Genomic DNA, 23,042 nt, shown 5'->3' on the forward strand with positions numbered 1-23,042 from the left:
TGACTACTTCAGTCCATTTAGTGTCACGATATTTCGTTGTGCGATTCATTTCTGTTAGAAACCCGCTCTGCCAAGTCCGCAGATGGCAACATATCGTTCTTGTTGGACAAGATTTCGATTTATCAACGAAAAAGCAGCAACAATCTCAGCTGAAGTAGTTGACTTCACTATGTATCAACAAAATCTAAGTGTAAACTGATCCGTGGAACCACTAACTACGTCATTCGAGCCAAATTCGTGTCCAGTCTCCGGACCCACTGTTTTGTCTTACCGAGGGCACTTTAGGCGGCAAAAAGTCCGATTTCTCTCCTTTGACATTATTCTTTTTTTAACTTTACGGAAAGTAGACATAATAAGCTACCAAAAAAAGCAAAAAAGTTTTTTACTTCATAGGCACTTTAAAGTGGCCATGCATTCTGTAGTTGCTACCGATTTATTCTTTCTACGATGTTAAAACAGTAATTACACAAATTTTAATTTGGTTAAAAAGCAAAGTACGATTGATTTGTCTTTGTTTATTTGTTAAAAAAGTATACCTTTTCCAACAAAATTAGCATACGACGCAGGCACACGAGGTATCACTATTTATAAAAAAAGTAAGTGGCTGCAACCAGGCGCCAACGTATTCTCTTTGTGGGCCGGAAGCGACAAAACCGCAAACTACTGATCACTGTATGCAATGCGCATGCCACCACGCCGGCTGGTGAGTGTTGTAAATACAAAGCATGGCTCGTTGTTTCATCTTTGGGATTGCTGCTTGGACCATTTTGATTGCCGTGTTTCAAGCAAGTTCAGGTACTACCTAACCTTAACCAGCTTGATCTACTCTATTCAATGTCGACTGGTCATTCTAGAAAAAGAAGGCGTCTTGATTTTTTAGCCTGTGTACAGCCATCCTTTATATTTTACTAGACGGTTGTAAACAGGCTGTGATTTTATTAACATTTATTTCCAACAAACGCGTTGCATTTGCCCGTTGAAAATACACTTCGCGGGTCTTTTCTCAAGTCCGTCGCGAGTAAGCACATGTACTGAGCACGTGTCGGGTTCAGATTTTGTCAGAGGAAGATTTTGTCTTTCCTCTCAGGAGGCCTTTTTCTGTAGCTCTACTTTTCCTAACGCGCGCCCTATATAGAGGTTGAACCCAGGCGCGCAAAGAGAGAGTCCAGGATAACTTGCATGCGCATGCGCTAGTTTTTCCCCCAAAATTGGGGGAAAAACCATATTTGGCAGCACTTTTGAAAACGCGCGCGCACAGATGACGAGTTCAACTACGCCACCGTGTACTAAAGCAGGGTCAACATAATAACTTTAAAAAAGCCAAGCTTTCCAGTTAATGTCTACTAAAAGCTATCGGCCAAAACACAACTCGCTATTCGTTTACTATTCCCAGTATTTTGTAGCTGTTTATTGTATTGGTTTTGGATACAATTTAGCAAAGAATTTTTCTTGTATTTATTCGCGCGCTTGGTGGCGTAGTGGAATTCGTCATTTGAGCGAACATTGTTAACCTAGCGCGCGCGTCCTAAGCAAGTGATGCCACACTCCTCGCTTGTGATTGGTTCGTTCTGAGCATACGCATGCAAGTTATCCTGGACTCTCTTTTTGCGCGCCTGGGTTCAACACCTATATAGGGCGCGCGGAAGAGAGAGTTCAGGGACTGGACTAAATTTAACCAAGCGAAAATTTATACCGTAGTTACCGTTCATTATGAAAGTGAATGCTGGCGAAGGTGATAAAATAGTGGGAACTGAATTGAGGCAGGATGGGAACGTGCATGGACTGTATGACACTAAATTGGGGATGTCTGGTTTTACTTAATGTAAAATTCTATGGTCTCATTTTTTTTATTTTGGTTTATTCAAGTTGAAAGTATTGACCCGGGAACAATACGGGAGTTTGTGAATGACCTCCAAGACCTATATTTAAGAGCCAAACACGCACTAGACAGTCCAGACGTATCAGCCGAACGACTAACCAGCATATGGAGAAATCTGGACGCTGCGGTGCTTTCTTCAAAGAGGATCCAGTGGCACCTACTAACAACAAAACCGTGCTCGGAAGACATACTTGCCGCTATTTTAAATAACTTTTCCACCCTAGAAAGACTGATAGGAGCGTTAATTGATCGGTATAGCTGTCTGGTTCCTTTTCTGGTCGACGAACTACGATACCGCGCTCCTCTGACAGCGACAGGAGCCGTTGGGAGACCATCGTACATTATCAACCGAGAGCAACTGGAGATTATGCGGCGTTACGGTATATCTTGGACTGATATAGCAAAATCTCTAGGTAAGCCTGATTTGACAGACTAATGTTGTTTATTAAACGGAATCAATCATTGAAAGCTTCTATTTTTCGTTATAGTTCACCACTGAATTTTCTCCACTTCTCATTGGTTTAAATTGATCACGTGTTCATCCGCGGAGGGCACCATATTAACATATTAATATTTTTATATTCATATTTATTTTAAGAACATCAAATTTACGCAGGGCAACTATCAGCCAATAGTTACTCGACAGAAACTTTCTATTGATTTTGCCCAATAAGAGACTGTTGGCTTTTAGTTCGAAACTACTGTGAATAACCTAAAATGATCTAGCCCCGTTTTTTAATTCCATGTTTAAATCGCTACTTACTTTTTACATAATTGGTAACGGTTTACTTCTTAGGTGTTTCGCTTTCGACAATCTGGAGAAGGAGAGTACATTTCAATATGGAAAGAAGACGACATGCCGGTCGCAGAACAGTTGGTATGCAAGAACTCTTGGAAATCATAGCCGAAATTAAGGAGAGGGCAGCAGGTGCAGGAATTATAATGATCGAGGGAGAATTAGCAGCGCAATCTCTAAGAGCTTCTAGAACAGATATTGCAGAAGCCTTAATTGTCCTGGATCCAATCGGCGCCCGTTTACGATGGAGAAATATAACTCCGAGGGTGACGTACAATGTACCAGGTGGGAATTATAATATTTATGAAAAATGCTAACAACTCCAATAAAAATATAAAGACAATCTGAAAAACTTTAAACCATGCATGAATAATGTTGAAAGTTCAACTACGAAGTTCGCAGAAAGGTGGTCGTCTTTAAGCCCTATTGACTGTGTTTGGTTCAAAAGGTATAGTGGTAAAATGTACAGCCACCATCTTTTTTTCCGTACAAAACATGCAAAACATTTCCACAATTAGCACAAAAGAGCTAAATACAATGAGAATGCAAATGAATTTTACCTCCACGAGGCCAAGAAAACATCAGCTTGTTCTTAGAGAAATAGAGAGAACCTAGGAGACTTTTTCGTTTTATGAAAGTATTTTGAAAAAGTCTTTTAGAAAGTGTTTTAGATAAGAACGTCCGCCATTTTGGTTAGTTTGTATGAGTCTTGTCTGAGTCACATGACATTCTCGGCAAATAACGAACAACCTTTCGAGAAACACAACTGGCATGTCTTATGTTTTATGTTTTTTATGTAATGATGTAGAGCACATGCTCCTCACTCTAGCAGTCATGCGCACTAACATGATAGGTACGTAAAGCGTATGTAAAATAATGCGAAAGCAGCAAAAATTGCTGCTCTTACTAACAGTCTCTTTTCCGTATGTCTTATGTTGTTTAAGCATTTATGTTCGATTTCTGTAGGTCCAAACAGTCTGTGGCACATCGATGGAAACCATAAGATGATCAGGTAAAGATTAATTTCGGTGTAGGTAGTGTATTCACCAGTTTCTCATTATTTATTTTCATTCTACTCTTAAATATTTCCCACCGTTTTGGAAGCGACCGTTCTAATATTATTTGTTTGTTCTTTAGGTGGCGACTTGTCGTTCATGGGGGAATTGATGGATATTCGCGACTTGTTGTGTTCCTCAATTGCTCAGACAACAATAGATCAGCAACGGTGGCCAATCTTTTTATGAGCGCCACAGATGAATACTGTTGGCCGTCGAGAGTAAGAACAGATAAAGGGGGGGAAAACGTAGAAGTGGCCAGACTGATGATTCAGCGACGGGGTGAAGGTCGAGGAAGCATTTTGCAAGGAAGCTCTGTTCATAATCAGAGAATTGAAAGGTTATGGAGAGACATGCGAAAGATGGTTACGGAGTATTTTAGACGGCTATTTTATTTTCTTGAAACACAGAACTTACTAGATCCAAACAGTGACCTAGATCTATTTGCACTCCACTTTGTTTTTATGCCAAGAATCAACCGGAACTTGACTAAATTCAAGGCAGCATGGAACAACCACAAGTTGTCGACAGAGCACCAAAAAACACCCAACCAACTATACATTTTAGGCATGTTGAAACTGTTTGGTTCCTCGTATTGTTCTGTCACAGACTTTTTCGAAAACAACACTGTAAATGAAGAAGAATATGGCGTATCTGAACCAGAGATCGCTGATGCAGTGGACGTGGATGATATCACGGAGGTAGTAGTGCCTGAAAACCGTTTGCGTCTGTCGGATGATTGCTTGAGGGAACTTTGCGCAACGGTTGATTCATTAACTCAGGATGGCAATCACGGCATTTCGCTCTATCTGGAAACGAAACGAATAATTAACAGTAGCACGATCGACTAAAACTTTCATTTAAGTAGATTAAAGGTAAAATGAACAAAAACTTCGAACTTATTTGTTTTTCGAACAAACAAAAGTAAGTACATTGCTCTGATATGACGTTGACTTTTCAGTATATCATCTCCAACTTTTTAGGAAATTTAGTTTTGAAATTTTCACGAGATCGAGCGTAGTAAGTCACGTGATCGAAATATGGAAAGTATTACATAAAAAATCGTTGTATTTGCAGTTTGGTTGCACGAAAATCCTTAAAAATCTTACTTTAAAAGGTAAATAGGCATAGCTATATATGACAAATTGTCAGATTTTGAAAGCAGTGTTATTGTATTTGGACCAACTTTCGAGTAACTCTCTTTTGGATTTTGGAGCACTTTCTAAGCCACATTTTTGCATTCCAGTGAGAAGCCTTTATGGCATTTTACGAACACAATGTGGTCAGGCCTACCTGTTTTTGCGAAAAACTCTATTGACATGTGTGGTATTTCCGAACTTAAAGAATGATAACTTTAGCAGAAGTTTGTTTGAGAGTTAGTAAATAAATATTTTAAAACTCTTAACATTACGTCTTGTTTTTGATTATTACCCAAGAAAAAGGAATGCCAACCTCATGCACAAACTCAGAAATTCGAATTTGGACAAAGAAATGTATGGCCCATAAAAGGGCGGCCTGAGAGTTGGCATTCTAATTGAGTTAGCGAGAAGTATTCCATGCAAATCCTCGGTCCGCCCGGCGTACTTTACGTCTTTAGAAAAGATTGCACGACTAGTGCGCTCTCTTCCAATGAATGAATAAAGATAACAAATGATGTCAAGAGGTCACTCTTCCAACTGTCTTAGCCATAACGAGGTATTGCGAGTTATCACAACGCATCAACAACACATTATAGCATTTTGTTCGCATTAATTTTACATTAGGTATCAAAATAAAGATTCTGAACAACTTTTCATGCTTTGAAAAACTCGCGTTATTCCAAGGCTATACGAACGTTTACGACTATATTTTGAACATCAAGGAAGATTAACGAAATTTTGATGAAAATATTCGAGTAGGTTAAGAAAAAGTTAAAATGTTTTTTGGACACTTCTGTAGCAGTGAAAAAATTATAAATGTATTCTTAAAAATTCTATATTTTCGTTATCAAAGGAAGGCAACATTGTAGCTTTCTTGTAATTTTTTAAATACATTTCTAGTATCATTTAGGGATCATTTTTGGCAAAGATACTTCTCATCACCATACCACCACCTAACCCCCAAAACCAAAAGAAAAAAAACCTTACCCCCACCCCCATCGCAAAATTATAAATGGGAACCGGAATTAATTGATTTCTCCATGGGAAACGGAATACAGATATCGAAAATAGGTAAAGAATTTCGGAGGTCCGAATTAGAAAAAGGCTTTCATAAAAACCTGACCCCGGTTTTAATTACCGACCCTGGTATAAGTCAGACCCCGTTTATTAATTATCGATATCGGAATTAATTCAGACCCGAGAAAAAGAGGAATTATCGAGGTCGGGACTATTTCCGACCACGATAATTCATTTCCGACATCGAAAATTGAATTATCGATATCGGTTATATCCCGATTTAATTTTGAACGGTTTTTTACGCGATATCTAGTTACCACTGTCTGCAGTTTAGCAAAGTGATAATTTAATTTAGTTCATAGCAGAAATAATTATCGTTCTGTATTTCGAAGCAAATATACGAGAGTTTTCGTTCACGTCAAAAGAACCACTCAGCCAAGATTCAGTCGCTCATTTTAGCAACGCCAGCTAGTCGATAATTCAAGTCCTCGGAAGCATCACAGCAAGTAGCGAAAATATTTTCTCTGGTTCTATTCGGCGTAAATCGATTATTTGAACGGTGAAATGATCCTTTATATATTACAACGATGTTCTATGGAAGTTTCCTCCTTGATGGTTTGAGCCCGCAGTATTTAACAATGCGGCTTGAAAAACTGGCGCGCTTTTCGGTATAATTTATGTCATTGAGTCATTCCGCGGAAATTACATTCCGCATAATTATGCCATTCCGCAAGTCATGCCACATGCCATTCCGCAAACTCATTCCGCCTTTTACCCTCACCGCGGATAATGGGGTTCTGCTCTCCATTTTGATTTTGACGTCACGAAAAAGTCAAAATGAAAATTAAAAATCAAAACGCAATTGAAAGTGATGACAGAAACGAAATGAAACTCAAAACGAAATCGTTACTGGAAGAGAAATGAAAAAGCAGATGTAAATAAAAGCCAAAATGTAAACCAAAATGAAAACGCTGATGAAAATGCAAACGCAAATAAAAATGAAAATAAAACCGCTGATGAAAATGCAAACGCAAATAAAAATATAAATGAAAATGCCTGAGCCACGTCGGATTCCTTATCATTTAGAGGTTTTGATTATCATATTGCAAAAATGGAACTTATCCCTGTTTTCCTCGCTTTGGGGGCATTTTTGAATTATCAAATGCAACTCCAACAGCAGGCTGTTGCCATATTGCTGATTGTGATGCAGTATAGACAAGACTGTTTGCGATTTACTCGGCTGCTTTTTAGGGTCCGGGCTTGTTTCATTGCCCTGAAATGAAGCTGGCGACTCAGACTGACTGCAAGTTGCTGCTTGCTGGTACTGCTCTGGTGAATAGGAATTCGGGGAATGCATGGAGTAACTATACGGAAATTGTGGATAATAATCGGGCGCGTAAAAAGCGGTGTCCATCCATTTTGGCTGCTTTTTGAAGTATGGAAATTAAGACTGCTTCAGTCCATCATTTCAACACATGCATGGGTTTACCTGACAGTTTAATGGCTAATGAAACATAATTGTTTGATTTTCAAAAATTTAGCCTGCTTCGAGGCAGCACCTCGGTGTCTTTTGAAGTTTTTTCAAATCGCTAAATTTTAGAAATCCGCCAATTTTTGGCGAAAAGGGGTCGCATTGATATCTAGAAACCAATGACAGATTCTTGACGTTACATAAACATCAATTCGCCTAGTGCAACCCCGGCCTAAGATAGTTTCCTGGCACGCGAGTTACACCTTAAGCCTAACCTGCGATCCCGCGTTCTTCTTCCTATTTTTGTTTATTTTATTTTTTTTTTTGGTATGAAAGAGAGAAGGAAAAAAAAACAACTCTCGTCGGTCTCGCGCTTCGCGCGACACGCAAAATCCCCCCGAAAAATAATCCGCTTGTTCTGCTGGCTACATTTATCTAACCGGCAGAATAAGCTATTAAAGGTGCGGTCGAACTGTCAAATCATCCCCTTTGCAGTAGGCGGCAAATTCGGAACTCGGGTTTCCACGAGGCGTGCATATTTGTGCATGTACAGCCAGGTATTATACAAAATACTTCGCCGTGTGAAAATAAAAATGAGATTGGTGGCTGGGTTGATGGCGCTCGAGAACATTAATTTACCAGCTGGAGATGCCGTCCTTTTATTTAAACTCACAAAAACATCTCTGGACGTGCAGTGATAACATGGGGCACGTGACAGTTAAGTGACAAGAAAAAAAATCAATGCATCATCGTTCAGCGCAATGATCTGGCTACAAATCTCTCCACAGAGGGACACTGTCACGGGGATTTCAAAGCTTTTTGGTTATAAATTCTAAAATTGGCACCTTGTACATCAAGAAGAATATATAAAGTATATGGTTGTTAAAGGAAGAGGGGAGCCCTAATTATTTGTAAATCCTTCCCCCCCCCCCCCCCCCCAGTTGGTGAAGTGCATATAATTAGTGAGGCTTGGTATGATTACTGAGACATAGTGGGTCCTAACAGCTACGAATCGTACGAATCGTACGGTTCGTATATACGAGTCGTCAAACAATAAGTTTACGAGTCGTACAGTTGGTGAAGTGCATATAATTAGTGAGACTTGGTATGATTAGTGAGACATAGTGGGTCCTAACAGCTACGAATCGTACGAATCGTACGGTTCGTACGAGTCGTCAAACAATAAGTTTACGAGTCGTACAGTTGGTGAAGTGCTAGAATTAGTGAGACTTGGTATGATTAGTGAGACATAGTGGGTCCTAACAGCTACGAATCGTACGAATCGTACGGTTCGTACGAGTCGTCAAACAATAAGTTTACGAGTCGTACAGTTGGTGAAGTGCTAGAATTAGTGAGACTTGGTATGATTAGTGAGACATAGTGGGTCCTAACAGCTACTATTCGTACGAATCGTACGGTTCGTACGAGTCGTCAAACAATAAGTTTACGAGTCGCACAGTTGGTGAAGTGCTAGAATTAGTGAGACTTGGTATGATTAGTGAGACATAGTGGGTCCTAACAGCTACTATTCGTACGAATCGTACGGTTCGTACGAGTCGTCAAACAATAAGTTTACGAGTCGTACAGTTGGTGAAGTGCATATGATTAGTGAGACTTAGTATGATTAGTGAGACATAGTGGGTCCTAACAGTGCTACGAATCGTACGAATCATACGGTTGGTACGAGTCGTGAAACAATAAGTTTATGAGTCGTACAGTTGGTGAAGTGCATATGATTATTGAATTTAGTGGGTCCGAACAGTGCTACGAATCGTACGAGTCGTGAAACAGTAAGTTTAATTTACGAGTCGTTCAGTTGGTGAAGTGCATACTTAAGTATGATTAGAGAGACTTAGTGGGTCGTAACTGTGCTACGAATCGCACGAGTCGTAAAACAATAGTTTACGAGTCTTACGTTTGGTGGGGAAAGTTTGGAGGCGAACAAGTCGTACTGGTTCAACAGCAGTGGTTTACGAGTTGTTCAGTTTGTGAAGTGCATTGCATTAGTTGCATTTGGCCGAAACACTAACACAAGTCTGTTTGCATCATGACTAGAGGAAACTTGTTAATAATGGCGGACATTATAAATGCGTTTACTGTCTCTGGTTCAAGGTGTTGGAGAAAGCGAAGGATATGCATTTTCTAAAGTGTGTTCGGGTTCGCACGTTTTTAGATTGAAAAAAATACGTGTATTTGTTTACCGGTGTGTTTAGTGTTTAACATATGTCGGCCATTACACTTTTAGAACAAGGAATGATACATTGTGTTTACTGTGTCGAAGGATATGCATTTTCTAAAGTGGAGCCACATAATAATAATAATAATAATAATAATAATAATAATAATAATAATAATAATAATAACAGTTCTTAGCATGCACTTTACATACGTTTCAGTGCGTTTACATTTGAAATTTAAAAGTAAAAATATAAAAACCCGATTTAAATTACAATCAGATAAAAATACGCTAAGCCCTATTCCTATTCCTAAGGATAACCTAATTTAATTACAATTGATAAAAAATAAAAATAAAAATGACAATAAAAACATGGCGAACTTGTTAAAAATATATCGACCTAAATAAATATGTCTTTAAAAGTGTTTTAAAAGTGGAGACTGAAGGGGCATTCTTTACTGTTGTTGGTAGTGTGTTCCAAAGTCTCGGCGCAGCAATGGAAAAGGCCCGATCTCCGTATGTAGAGGTGGCCGATCTTGGAAATTTAAGCAAATTTTGCGAGGCCGAGCGTAGACAACGTGATGGCACGTATTGGTCAAGAAGATCTACAATGTATGACGGAGCATAGCCATTCATAGCTTTATAGGTAAACAACAAGATCTTAAACGAAATGCGTTCGCTAACAGGCAGCCAGTGTAATTGTTGTAGAATAGGGCTTATGTGATCCGTGCGCTTTGCCTTAACCACCAATCTCGCAGCAGTGTTCTGAATGCGTTGTAACTTTTGAAGTTCAGTAGAGGGCAAGCCGTACAATAGACTATTGCAATAGTCCAACTTGGATGTTATGAAAGCATGTACTAAGCGCTCGGTGCTGCTCTGGCTTATGTATTTCCTTACTCTACCAATGTTACGAAGCGCCAGGGATGCGTGATGGCTGGTCATGGTGAGGTGGCGATCGAAAACACTTCCCAGATTACGAGCTTTGTTTGCGCATGATACAATGTTTACGCCAAAAGAAATATTCGATAATGGAGGATGCCGAGTAAAGCGAGATGTGAGATGAAGAACTTCTGTCTTAGTCGGGTTGCAGACTAGCTTATTAGTAAGAAAGACTACCATTATCAAAGGCGCGCCAGACTACCCATTAATCAAATTGTTTTAGACATTTCATTATCAACAAATAAGGAAATTTCTCTGTTATCTATAAATAAGTTTTGGGCTTCAACGTCCCGTAAATCACGTGATGCAATGAAAGGTCTATACTGAGAAAGCACATATATCAAGAAAGCGAATTTGCAATCTGATTTGACATTCCAGTTAGTTAATTATTCACGAACGTATCGGACTTAAATTAGACCAGAATGAAGTTCGAAGACTATTCCTTCGACGACCAGAGCCCTGTCTACCAAATCGCTCCTCAAAAGCTTCTAGAAAAAAGTAAGCCCCAAGGGTTTTAAAATAGATTCCACGCTAATTGAACTGGATCCTTTAGACGAAAAAAATTCTTTGCCGCCCTAATTGCTGTATATTTGTCACGCTTTGCTTCATAAGAATCACAATCTTTGTATGTGCGAATCCAATGGCGTTCGGTTTACTTCAAGCTGTTTGAGTTGACTGGTGGTTAACTTGACGACACCGAGATTGTGTTTTTAGCAGGATCGTACCCACTCGAGTTATAGAGATGAAGGCCTTTCTCGTATTGTGCACTTCGCTTTACATTGTCAAAGGTATGTTATACTTTTATCTTTGTTCAGTCAATTCAATTTTGCATGGCTTTAATAGTTGTTTCGTTGTGAATTCTTGACGTGATCGAAACAAAGCTGAACATTGAATCAAATCTTCATTTCAAGGCGACTGTATAAGAGTTAGACAGGATGCCAATTTGGGTCTGTTTACATGAACAACAACAAAAGTTGGACATAAGGTGTTATGTAGGAGTTAGTGAAATGTAATGAGAACGTTCCAAATTATTATTTTTTTTTTTTTGCAATACATCATATTTTTGGCTAAAAAGTGCTTTAAATTTTAGTGGAAGTGATTTAGCTCACAGAACGTTCTTAACACAGTTGCTTCCAATTATCATTCAACTTGCATTTGAATTCATAGTGTGCACTTCTTACACGGGCTTTACGCATGATAGATTCTGAGAGATTCAATTTTCGTATTGTTTGAGGACGTCATGATTCTTTTTTTTTTTTTTTCATTGACATTGCTTTATTTCTTGGCAAGTTTATTTATTTTTCGTGATAAACAGACTTAATAAAAAGCGTACTATGTATTGTTGATAGTACTGGTTTTGTATATTGGTGTCCGAATGCAACGATAGTGAAAACATAACCCTGTATTCGATTTTACACAGAACACCAGCTGAGCTGAGCTTGAAGGCATTTCTAACTTAGCGTCAGTCGTGCAGTTTACTAAACATTAAATTGGAAATGTTTGCATGCTTTTGCGGTCAGGGGGCTGTAAATTTGACAGCACTGAAGGTTGTGTTTTTAGCAGGATCTTACCCACCCGAGTTAGAGAGAAATAAGCCATTTCTTGTGTTGTACTTCTCACTTCATACTTTGTTGAAAGTATCTTATACTTTTGTTTAGTCAATCCAATTTTGAATGGTTCAATGGAGTGTTTTGTTGAAAAATTGAATTAACTCTTTCACGAGTGAGTGTCAACAATTAGACAGGATGCCAGCATTGAAAGCCGGTTTTCATGCACCTAGTCGCGATCGGTAATTTTTTTTCTAAGACCATACATATGTGATCCCAGTTTAATTGGAAAGGTTCTAATTCAGCTTGAGTTGGATAATATATTCTGATAGATTCAATGCGCACATTTGTTTATTGTTGGCTATCTCATAAACACTGCATTATTTCGTGACAAGTTTATTCATTTTCTTGATAATGAAACTTGTAAGTGTGCTGCGTATTGGTTTGTAGTACTGTGTTTGTGTTGTAGTTCGAGCTTACAACACATGTTACAACGATAGTGAAAACATTACTTCGGTGGTAAGGACTTAATTTATCTTTCGTGCTGAGCTTACATGTTAACCAGGAGTCGTGCAGTCTACCAAACTTTTAATTTGGATTTTTTGCATGCTTATGCCTTCATGGGGCCATAAGTGGTAAAATTAAAAGTTCGATAAAACAAAGGTTTATTCAAACACAGCAAAGTGGAATGTTTCCTTTAATGCAGCACTATTTATAGACTTGTCATTTCTCGCTCAAATGCAGCCAAAATGCAGATTACTCTTTTTTCCTTTCAAAGTATCTTCAATAGAGAGACCAAACGGTTGATTCATCTAATTTGGGATAGTTAAGTGAAAAATAGATGGGTCCCTCCTGAAGGACGTCAGCATTTCTTGACTTAAATAAATCCGGTGGGAGGGTTCTACTATATGTGGGCTAGTATGTGCCGCGGGATGGAGTATAGTTTTTGAGCTTCTCAGTCCTTCAATAGAGTATCATATTTGCTTCTTGTGGCATTCACAGTGTGATCCTTATATACGATTTCTGTGGGTAAACTTCTAGCTAAACAAAAAATATATAGTGTATTAAATTAAAACTGAACTATCTGTTAACGCTATTCAGACCTGGAGGCGGTGGTAGAGAGGGGGGGGGGGGGGGGGCTTTTAAAGCCCCCAACAATACGGCTTGGTCTTGCCTTAAGATTGTTTCTGTTTTGTTTTCCTTTCTTCTTTTAGCCTTGAACGTCCCATGCAACCCTCCGTGTCTTTTGGTATCAGTCACAACGCAGATAAGAGCTTTTGATTTCAGGGGCCACACATCGCATACAATCATATCTGGTTTATCAAAAGCTGTCGCCATAGACATCCATTACAGCCTGGGCTACATATTTTGGAGTGATGTAACGGAACTAAACATTAAGCGAGCTAATATCGACGGATCAAATATTACAGTCATCCATAATAACATAGGAGTTTGTGAAGGACTGGCAGTGGAATGGAACTCATCACAGTTGTACTGGACTGATACAACAAATGGGACGTTATCGGTATCAGACTTTCAGGGCAATAACAAAAGTATTCTGGTTTCGTCAAATCTTGATGAGCCAAGAGGAATTGTTATTGACACTAACTGTGGGTAAGTTTAAAGAAGCAGGCTTGTTTTGGTGATATAACTTAGAGAAATGTCATTTTCTTTGCTGTCGGTGGATTTTGACTGTCCTGGCGCATGAGGTTTATAACGAATCCCTGACGAACATGAAGGTTTCGCCACATTCTCGTGCCCAGTACCGCTTTTCCTTCTTAGACGGCAGAACCTAGGGCACGAGAAGTAAGTGGCTCTGGGGACACATGATTTGATTGACTACATCTTTAACAAAAGACATTCAAACCTGGCAAAGTAAATAAACTCGTTTTAAAATCCCTTTGTTTTAATTTAGAGGACTTTAAAACAGTTGATTTGATTAATTGGGTAGATTTAAATTATCTTTGTAAAAAATCGAGCCAATCAAATTTGACTTGTTGCTCTGGAACAAGAATGGGTTTCACCTGTTTTGTAAAATAAAAAGTATGAATATTCTCTCCAATAATCATATCCAGCCTGAATTTACATTACCTTATTTACCTTAGAGCAGGCGCTTTGTTCGAATATAAGATAAGGAAAATGAGAGGGAGAACGAAATGCTTGCAGGCTCATAAATTGATATGAAATTGCTCACTCAACAGATTAATGTTCTGGACGGATTCGGGACAAACTCCCAAGATAGAGAGAGCCTCCTTATCAGGCACGCAACGTGTTGCCATAGTAACGTCTAATCTTCAGTTTCCAGCCGGGATTGACCTTGACCGACGAAACAGACTTGTCTTCTGGGTGGATGAAGAATCGGACAAAATAGAGTTTGCCGATTACAATGGCAACAATAGAAAATTAATCTTTAAACCAAGACAAAGTAGCGCACATTTTTTTGGTATAACTTTCCTTTCTTCGTCTTTATTCGTCTCTGAATGGTCAATGAAAGCAGTTTTCCAAGTCATCAACGCCTCCAGTGGAAATGTCGGTGGTATAAGTGGTGTTGTATTCGATGGCTTCGTAATGGGACTCGTAGCTTACGACAGTTCCCGGCAGGCACTACTAGGTATGAACTAGAAATATACAAGATAATACTACGAGTTATGCATTCTTAGCCAACCAACTGAAAGACCTAAATAGTTTTCCAAGTCAGCTCACGTTCGAAATCTAAACTTCGATAAAACGGATAAGCGCGGGGTAAATTAGTTACTCTCGCTCCTCTCGTTTTCTATTGTTCGTACACAGCTATAGTTAAAATGTTATATCCCTTTCAGTGATACATTTAGCCGTTTTTGTCATCTTTTCATAATATAAACCTTAATTTTTTTCATGATATAGTTAAGACATGTACAGAATTACCTGAACCGACCAACGGAAGAAGATTTGGATGCGCAGTCGGATGCCCTGGAAATATATCAATGTACAAAGATACAGTCTGTCAGTTCTCGTGTAATGATGGCTATATAGGGTCTGGTTCACAAGTAAGAAGATGCCAACACAATGGAACTTGGAGTGGACAGAATTTCACTTGCCAAAGTACAGTCTTTAACATTTTGCGACATATCCTTGTTTAACTCTTAACTAGAGACAACTTAACTAGAGAACGGCAAAATCCATTGCCGAGCTTGAATCAGTTGCTATTGTCTTTTATAAGATTTTCCAAACATTTAATTGTTCTTTGATTTACCAATATCTGTCACGGCGGAAAAAATGCAAACAAGGGCAAAAACTCTGTTATTTTACAGAAAAATGCTGTTTATTTATCGTCTTGAAATATTTGTACCAACAGTTATCAATTGCACGTCGCTGACAGTAGATCCAAGCGGTCCACTGCGCATGAGCAGTTGTGACAATAATTATGGAGCTGAATGTAATTTTTCTTGTACGATTGGTCATCGTTTGAATGGCTCCTCAACAGTTACGTGCATTGCCCCTGGTAACCAACATCCTGGAGTGTGGAACAATACAATACCCACATGTGAAGGTAAATAACCCTGTAACTTTAATGACAGACTTCAAATGATATTTGAGCTCCAAACCAAATATTTAACCGTGACTATTGCCTCGGTTTTAATTTCTTTATTGCTTGATATTGCAGTGATCACGTGTCCAGCGTTACTTGAACCGTCCAATGGAACAAGGTTTGGATGCTCAGGAAATGCAGAAATGAATTATTCGACAGAGTGTCGGCTCTCGTGTAATAATGGCCATATAGGGTCCGGTTCTGCAGTTAGAACATGTCAACACAATGGAACTTGGAGTGGAAACGACTTCACTTGCTTAAGTACGATTTTTACACTTTTCAACCTATCACAGTTTAATACTGCAATACCTTAAATAGCGTTCAGAATTTTTTTTTCATATAAGAGGTCAAACTTAAACAGACGTTTCAATTTGATTGCAATCAAAACTTTCATTAAAGGCTTTAATCTAACAAAGAAAACTCTTTAATCCCAGATTGAATTGACGGGCTTAGAAAAATAAGGAAAGAAAAAAAAAAAAGAAATGACACACGCCGGGATGTTTTGGGTTAGTAGGGCAGCAACGTTTTTTTACATATAACTGTTGTCTTAATAATAGTCTTGCGTTATAGATTCTTTAAATTTATTTTCACCAACAGTTATCAATTGCACGTCGCTGACAGTAGATCCAAGCGGTCCACTGCTCATGAGCAGTTGTGATAATCATTATGGGGATGAATGTAACTTTTCTTGTACGATTGGTTATCGTTTGAATGGCTCGTTAGCGATCACGTGCGTTGCCCCTGGTAACCAGCATCCTGGAGTGTGGAACAATACAATGCCCACATGTGAAGGTAAACAACACCGTTACGTTAATGAGAGACTTCAAATGATATTTGATCTCCACACCAAATATTTAACCACAATCAAATGCTAAGGTCTTCATCCTTTAATGGCTTGATATTGCAGTGATCACGTGTCCAGCGTTACCAGAACCGTCCAATGGAACAAGACTTGGATGCTCAGGAAATGCAACAATGAAATATGCAACCGAGTGTCGCTTCTCGTGTAATAATGGCTACACAGGATCTGGTTCTGCAGTACGAACATGTGAACACGATGGAACTTGGAGTGGAAACGACTTCACTTGCCAAAGTACGATTAATACACTTTGCAACATATCACAGTTCAGAATTATTTTTGAATAAGACAACAAACTTAAACAGTCTTTTCAATTTCATTGCAATCAAAACATTCATTAAGTCTTTATCTAACGAAGAAAACTAAACAGTCCGATCATAAATTAACGGGCTTAGAAAAGAGGAAGAAAAAACAACCTGCCAACCAAGACAACAACAGTGTTTGAAGCAGTTGCTTTTGTCGCTTATAAGTTTGTTACAAACGTGTAATTTGGCTATGGTTCACCAATATTTGTTACACGCCGGGATGTCTTGGGTGGTAGGTCATAAAAACTTTTTTCACAGATAACTGTTGTCTTAATAATAGTCTTGCGTTATCGATTCTTTAAATTATTTTCACCAACAGTTATCAATTGCACGTCGCTGACAGTAGATCCAAGCGGTCCACTGCGCATGAGCAGTTGCGATAATCATTATGGCTCAAAATGTAACTTCTCTTGTGGGATTGGTCATCATTTGAATGGGTCGTCAACAGTCACGTGCGTTGCCCCTGGTAACCAACATCCTGGACTGTGGAACAATAGAATACCCACATGTGAAGGTAAACAACACCGTTACGTTAAAGACAGACTTCAAATGATATTTGATCTCCACACCAAATATTTAACCGTGATCTATTGCCTATATTTTCATTTCTTTTATATATTGCTTGATATTGCAGTGATCACGTGTCCAGCGTTACCTAAACCGTGCAATGGGACAAGGTTTGGATGCTCAGGGAATGCAGCAATGAATTACACTACAGAGTGTCAGTTCTCGTGTAATAATGGCTACACAGGGTCTGGTTCTGCAGAAAGAACATGTCAACACGATGGAACTTGGAGTGGAAACGACTTCACTTGCGAAAGTACGATTTTTTGCAACATATCACAGTTTAACACTGCAATACCTCAAATAGCGTTCAGAATTTTTTTTTTTTCACATAAGATGTCAAGCTTAAACGGACGTTTCAATTTGATTGTAATCAAGACTTTAATTAAAGGCTTTGTTCTAACAAAGAAAACTAATTAATCCCAGCTTGAATTAACGGGATTAGAAAAATAAGGAGGAAAGAAAATGCAAAGAAACGAGAACATATGAAAGTCGTTGCCTTTGTCGCCTATAAGTTTGTAACAAACGTGTAATTCGGCTATGGTTCACCAATATTTGTCACACGCCGGCATGTCTTGGGTGGTAGGGTAGAAACCTTTTTTTCCATATTACTGTTGTCTTAATAAATGTCTTGGGTTATCGAATCTTTAAACTATTTTCACCAACAGTTATCAATTGCACGTCGCTGACAGTAGATCCAAGTGGACCGCTGCGCATGAGTAGTTGTGAAAATCATTATGGAACTCAATGTACCTTTTCTTGCACGATTGGTTATCGTTTGAATGGCTCGTCAGCAGTCACGTGCATTGCCTCTGGTAACCAACACCCAGGAGTGTGGAACAATAGAATACCCACATGTGAAGGTAAACAACACCGTTACGTTAATGGGAGACTTCAATTGATATTTGATCGCCACACCAACTATATAACTGTGATAGATAGCTAAGGTCTTTTTTTTAAATGCTTGATGTTCAAGTGATCACGTGTCCAGCGTTGCCTGAACCGTCCAATGGAACAAGACTTGGATGCCCAGAAAATGCAGCAATGAATTATTTTACAGAGTGTCTGTTCTCGTGTAATAATGGCTACACAGGGTATGGTTCTGCAGTAAGAACATATCAACACAATGGAACTTGGAGTGGGAAACGACTTCACTTGCCAAATACCCTTTTCAGACAACTATAATTCTTGATTGCACGATCAGCATTCCATACAGTTAGGGCCTGTTTATATGGAGTAGAGTTGTCCCTGGTAGGAGAGTTACCCTCTCCCCCGCACTATCTTTTACCGAGCGTTTATATGAGAAAGTTGTCCCTGTTGACCGAGCCAAAACTTGGCTCTCTCTGTTCGAAAGACTGGCGAGAGTTATTTTGAAATATCTATTATGGCGGCCTTTTCTAAAATCAGAAACGCTGAAACATCGACAAGGACCATTTTGGACAAATTTACCGCCGACTTCGATGTTGTTTTGGCCGATTCTAGTATTTGCGCATGCTCCGTACGTGTCAACTTGTCCCTGGTAGGCGAGGCAAAAATAACCAAACTGTTTATATGGAAAAACGTTGGCTCGCTCCCCAGGGTCAACCTATCTTCAAAGCGAGTGACCCTCCACCCAGGGTCACCCTGCCCCCCGAGCCAACTTTGCAATTTCTCATGTAAACGGTTCGCAGCTACTTATAAAGAAACCTATAAAAAGTTCTTTCGCCCGGGGTGGCTCGGTATGGAGGGTAACCCTCCCACCAGGGACAACTCTCCTCCATATAAACAGGCCCTTAGTGTCTCTGAGATGTTCTCTACAGAATATAATTTATCACAAGAATCAATAGTTTCCAGTGTATAAGACTATCAGAGAAACATGTAACTTTGTCAAAAACTCAAGAAAAACTCAAGACACTTAAGACTACGAATAGTGGTCCAGTTTTGTTAAAAATCACCAGTATAAAGTGTACTGAAGTGATAAACAAGTGATAACAATGTGATGCCATCAAATACTTTAGATCTTAACTTGAAAAAGTAAGATGATTTTTTCAAGTTTTGTCCTTATGTACACAACTTTGTAACAAATGTGTAATTTGGCTATGGTTTACCAATATTTGTCACACGCCGGGATGTCTTGGGTGGTAAGGCAGAAGCCTTTTTTCCACTATAACAGTCTTGCCTTATTTATTCATTAAGTTATTTTCACCATCAGTTATCAATTGCACGTCGCTGACAGTAGATCCAAGCGGACCACTGCGCATGAGCAGTTGTGATAATCATTATGGAGCTGAATGTAACTTTTCTTGTATGATTGGTCATCGTTTGAATGGTTCGTCAGCAATCACGTGCGTTGCCCATGGTAACCAACATCCGGGAGTGTGGAACAACACAATACCCACATGTGAAGGTAAACAACACCGTTACATTAATGCCAGACCTCAAATGATATTTCAACTCCACATGGAATATTAACCATGATTTATTGCCTAGGTCTTTATTTTTGAATGGCTTGTTATTGCAGTGATCACGTGTCCAGCGTTACCTAAACCGTCCAATGGGACAAGGTTTGGATGCTCAGGAAATGAAGCAATGAATTATGCTACAGAGTGTCGTTTCTCGTGTAATAATGGCTACACAGGATCTGGTTCTGCAGTGAGAACATGTGAACACGATGGAACTTGGAGTGGAAACGACTTCACTTGCTTAAGTACGATTTTTACACTTTGCAACATATTACAGTTTTACAGTGCAATACCTTATATAGCGTTCAGTATTTCTTTCTGAATAGGACGAAATACTTAAACAGGCGTTTCAATTTGATTGTAATCAAAACATTCATTTAAGGCTTTTATCAAACGAAGACAACTAAACAATCCCAGCTTGAATTGACGGGCTAAGAAAAAATGCAGTCTCCTGAATGAAAGCGAATTTCATCTTGTTTTGTTTGAATGAAGTACTTAAAATGTCCAAAGCTTTGCAGTGAAGACATTCACCTAGCGGCTCGTGGTTCCACTTTAATTAAACATTTTCTAACGTCATTTCTATGGTCTATAAGAGTGTAGACCATGGAAAAATGTGTTCGATTTGTTAAATAATCTATTAATATCTGTCATACGCCGGGATGTTTTGGGTGGGAGGAAAGAAACCTTCTTATTTCCAGATAATAATTGTCTTAATAATAGTCTTGGGTTATTGTTTCATTTAGTCATTTTCATCAACAGTTATCAATTGCACGTCGCTGACAGTAGATCCGAACGGCCCATTGCTCATGAGCAGTTGTGATAATCATTATGGCGCGAAATGTAGCTTTTCTTGTACTATTGGTCGTCGTTTGAATGGCTCGTCAACAGTCACGTGTGTTGCCCCTAGTAACCAACATCCGGGAGTGTGGAACAACGCGATACCAACATGTGAAGAAACATCGTTAAAGGAAATTGAGGAATCTGTTCTATTGGAAGTACGAGACCTTGACATCAAAAAGGTAGGAGTTTTATCCCAGAAAATTGGTTGGTTATACCCCTGAAGAAAATTTAGTGGGTCACATGGGATACGAATCTACGACCTTCTGGTAACTTGCCCACTGTTTCACCATCTGAGGTACAAAGCCACTATGGAAACAGTGTGTGAATGAGTTTAGTTGCATTATGTTGCATAAGAACAGGATATTCCTATAACAAAAATGTCTGACATGTAAAAAGAAATAAACAAGGATGTCAGTGCTTTAGAATTATCCTCAGGCAAATCAAATAAATGGTAATTGCTACGTTACATCCTAACTTCTTTTTCAGTGGTTAGGACTTACACTGCTACAATTACCATTTATTTATTTATTTATTTATTCATTTATTTATTTATTTATTTCACTGTTATTGACTCCCCGAAATCATCCGTTTACATGTAGTTAGAAAATACAATGAACGCCACATCCATGAAAGAGGAAAAGTAGAGCGGTACTACTTCTTCGGGGAGTGACACGGAGACAATACGGAGCGGGATATCCTCTTTGAGACGTGTGCCCGTGTAAATGTCATATTTTGAAAGAAACATCTTCAAACTCAGTGATAATGGATACGGAGTGTCCGAAACATGTCTTTGACATTTAGAAAGTGTGTTTATTTTTCAATGTTTAATTTCGCTCAAAAAAAATCTTTCAAGAGTTGAGAAATTTGCGATTCTGTGATGTACCTATACATTGCTCTGTAATAGACCATATTCGTATTCTCGGTATTGGACTGGAACTAGCTTGCAATGGAGGCTCATGCGGCGGAATATCATTAAAAACAATTTGCATTTGAAAAGGTTTCCCGCATGAGCCTCCATTGCAAGCTAGTTCCAGTCCAATGCTCTTTTTAAGGCCCCAAACCTAAAAATGACACCCTAATCAAGGGAAGCGTCCCATGACGACCCAAATAGCGGCTAACAGTGCACGGGCAAACACAAATCTAACAAAATCTAATACTTGAACGGATATTTCAGTTTTAAGATACCTTTTTTCGTTAAGCTGGGCTTTTATAAAAGCTGATAGAATTTAGGTACCCTATCTAAGGATCACACTGGGAACAAAATGCCAAAAGTAGCAAAAATGATACCCTATTTAAGGACCGAGAACCTGAAAAACCATACCCTATTCCGCGGCACATACCTATATAGCCAATATAGGGCAATACCCCCCCCCCCCCCCGGGAACCAAGGCAACAAGGAACCTCAAAACAATATCAGCAATATAGACAATATATAATATTTTCATGTCACAGATTCTTACACCCATGCAAACCCTGGTTTGGAGATGTTATTAAACACTTAGTTTTAACACTTAAATGAAATATTTGCTTGGTTTTGTTGCTTTTTACACTGCTGTTCTGACTTTTGTCGAATAATTAGCTGCTTTCACCATCCTTTCGAACACAATAATGAAATCACGTCGAAGACTTCTCCCAACTCACTCAAGTGCGATATTTATGGGTTAGAGACCGTTGTGAGTGTTTTGTTTAAAAATGCACGCACGCGCTGGCCGCACAATTAACGAGAAATTTATCCAGTATTAAAAATTTCAAGTTCATTGTGAGGCCAGCAAGTACGTGTATTTGTAAACGATTCACGAACGGACAGACTCTAACCCTTTTAATATACAATCTGAATACACTACAAGCAATCCACGACCAAACGAACTTGAAACAATGATGTTTATAAATAAGAAATTAGTAGTACAACATTTCACGGCATAAGATAGACGACACGTCGCTGCAACACGTCGCGCGACATGTTGCTGCGACATGTCGCCTCGTGAGACATGGTGCATTCTTGTAACAAACAAGCAGCTGCGACTGAATTTTCTCGCTGCGATTTGTTACACGAATTCAAACTGGTTTGAACTCGTGCGACACATCGCAGCGATAAATTAACCAATAAGAGAGCGTCATGTATTTTCGCCATACCGTATTTACTCGATTAAGCGCCGCCCCGAATAAGCGCCGCATTTAGGACAAAAAAGTTAATAAGCGCCGCCCCCGAATAAGCGCCGCATTCCCGATGCGGCGCTTATTCCAGAAATTCCGTTTAACCGAAAACAGCTCTACAAAGCAACTCTAAAACAAACTTGGACATTTCTATCCATGAAAAGCGATGTTTTGCGGGTCCGCCAATTCGGTGAGTTATGTATCGTGAGTTATGACAGTGAGTTAAATACACGTGAGTTGCAAAATCTTGAAAATTCAAGATTTTGCCGGCAAGATTTTGAAAATTCAAGAT

At 39.0% G+C, this 23,042-nt stretch overlaps 3 protein-coding genes across 4 annotated transcripts in view; 2 read left to right on the forward strand and 1 right to left on the reverse strand.

Moving 5' to 3' along the window:
- LOC144628981 (CUB and sushi domain-containing protein 3-like) overlaps positions 1-23,042 on the reverse strand; it is a 732,439-nt gene that overhangs the window by 684,781 nt on the left and 24,616 nt on the right. The gene's annotated exons all lie outside the window — the stretch shown is intronic.
- The window catches only part of LOC144628967 (complement receptor type 2-like), a 218,013-nt gene that overhangs the window by 182,853 nt on the left and 12,118 nt on the right, over positions 1-23,042 (forward strand). Inside the window, exons 1-13 of one of the 2 annotated variants that reach the window (XM_078487101.1) lie at positions 11,060-11,260; positions 13,234-13,633; positions 14,221-14,630; positions 14,903-15,100; positions 15,354-15,548; positions 15,663-15,848; positions 16,185-16,379; positions 16,495-16,680; positions 17,071-17,265; positions 17,386-17,571; positions 19,507-19,701; positions 19,816-20,001; positions 20,516-20,775. In XM_078487101.1, the coding sequence (XP_078343227.1) occupies positions 11,215-11,260; positions 13,234-13,633; positions 14,221-14,630; positions 14,903-15,100; positions 15,354-15,548; positions 15,663-15,848; positions 16,185-16,379; positions 16,495-16,680; positions 17,071-17,265; positions 17,386-17,571; positions 19,507-19,701; positions 19,816-20,001; positions 20,516-20,775 (2,838 nt within the window). In that variant the 5' untranslated portion in view covers positions 11,060-11,214. Of the gene's footprint in view, positions 1-11,059; positions 11,261-13,233; positions 13,634-14,220; positions 14,631-14,902; positions 15,101-15,353; positions 15,549-15,662; positions 15,849-16,184; positions 16,380-16,494; positions 16,681-17,070; positions 17,266-17,385; positions 17,572-19,506; positions 19,702-19,815; positions 20,002-20,515; positions 20,776-23,042 lie in introns of those variants that run through there. The other variant, XM_078487100.1, reaches the window with a different exon arrangement.
- Positions 726-4,581, forward strand: LOC144628763 (uncharacterized). The gene is made up of 5 exons (XM_078486882.1): positions 726-795; positions 1,867-2,292; positions 2,676-2,960; positions 3,642-3,687; positions 3,813-4,581. Exons 1-5 carry the CDS (start codon positions 726-728, stop codon positions 4,579-4,581), a joined length of 1,596 nt encoding a protein of 531 aa, XP_078343008.1.

This window comes from Oculina patagonica, chromosome 10 (assembly GCF_052425735.1).
Source record: "Oculina patagonica isolate OP01 chromosome 10, crgOcupat, whole genome shotgun sequence".
In the NCBI taxonomy this organism is placed as follows: Eukaryota; Metazoa; Cnidaria; class Anthozoa; order Scleractinia; family Oculinidae; genus Oculina; species Oculina patagonica.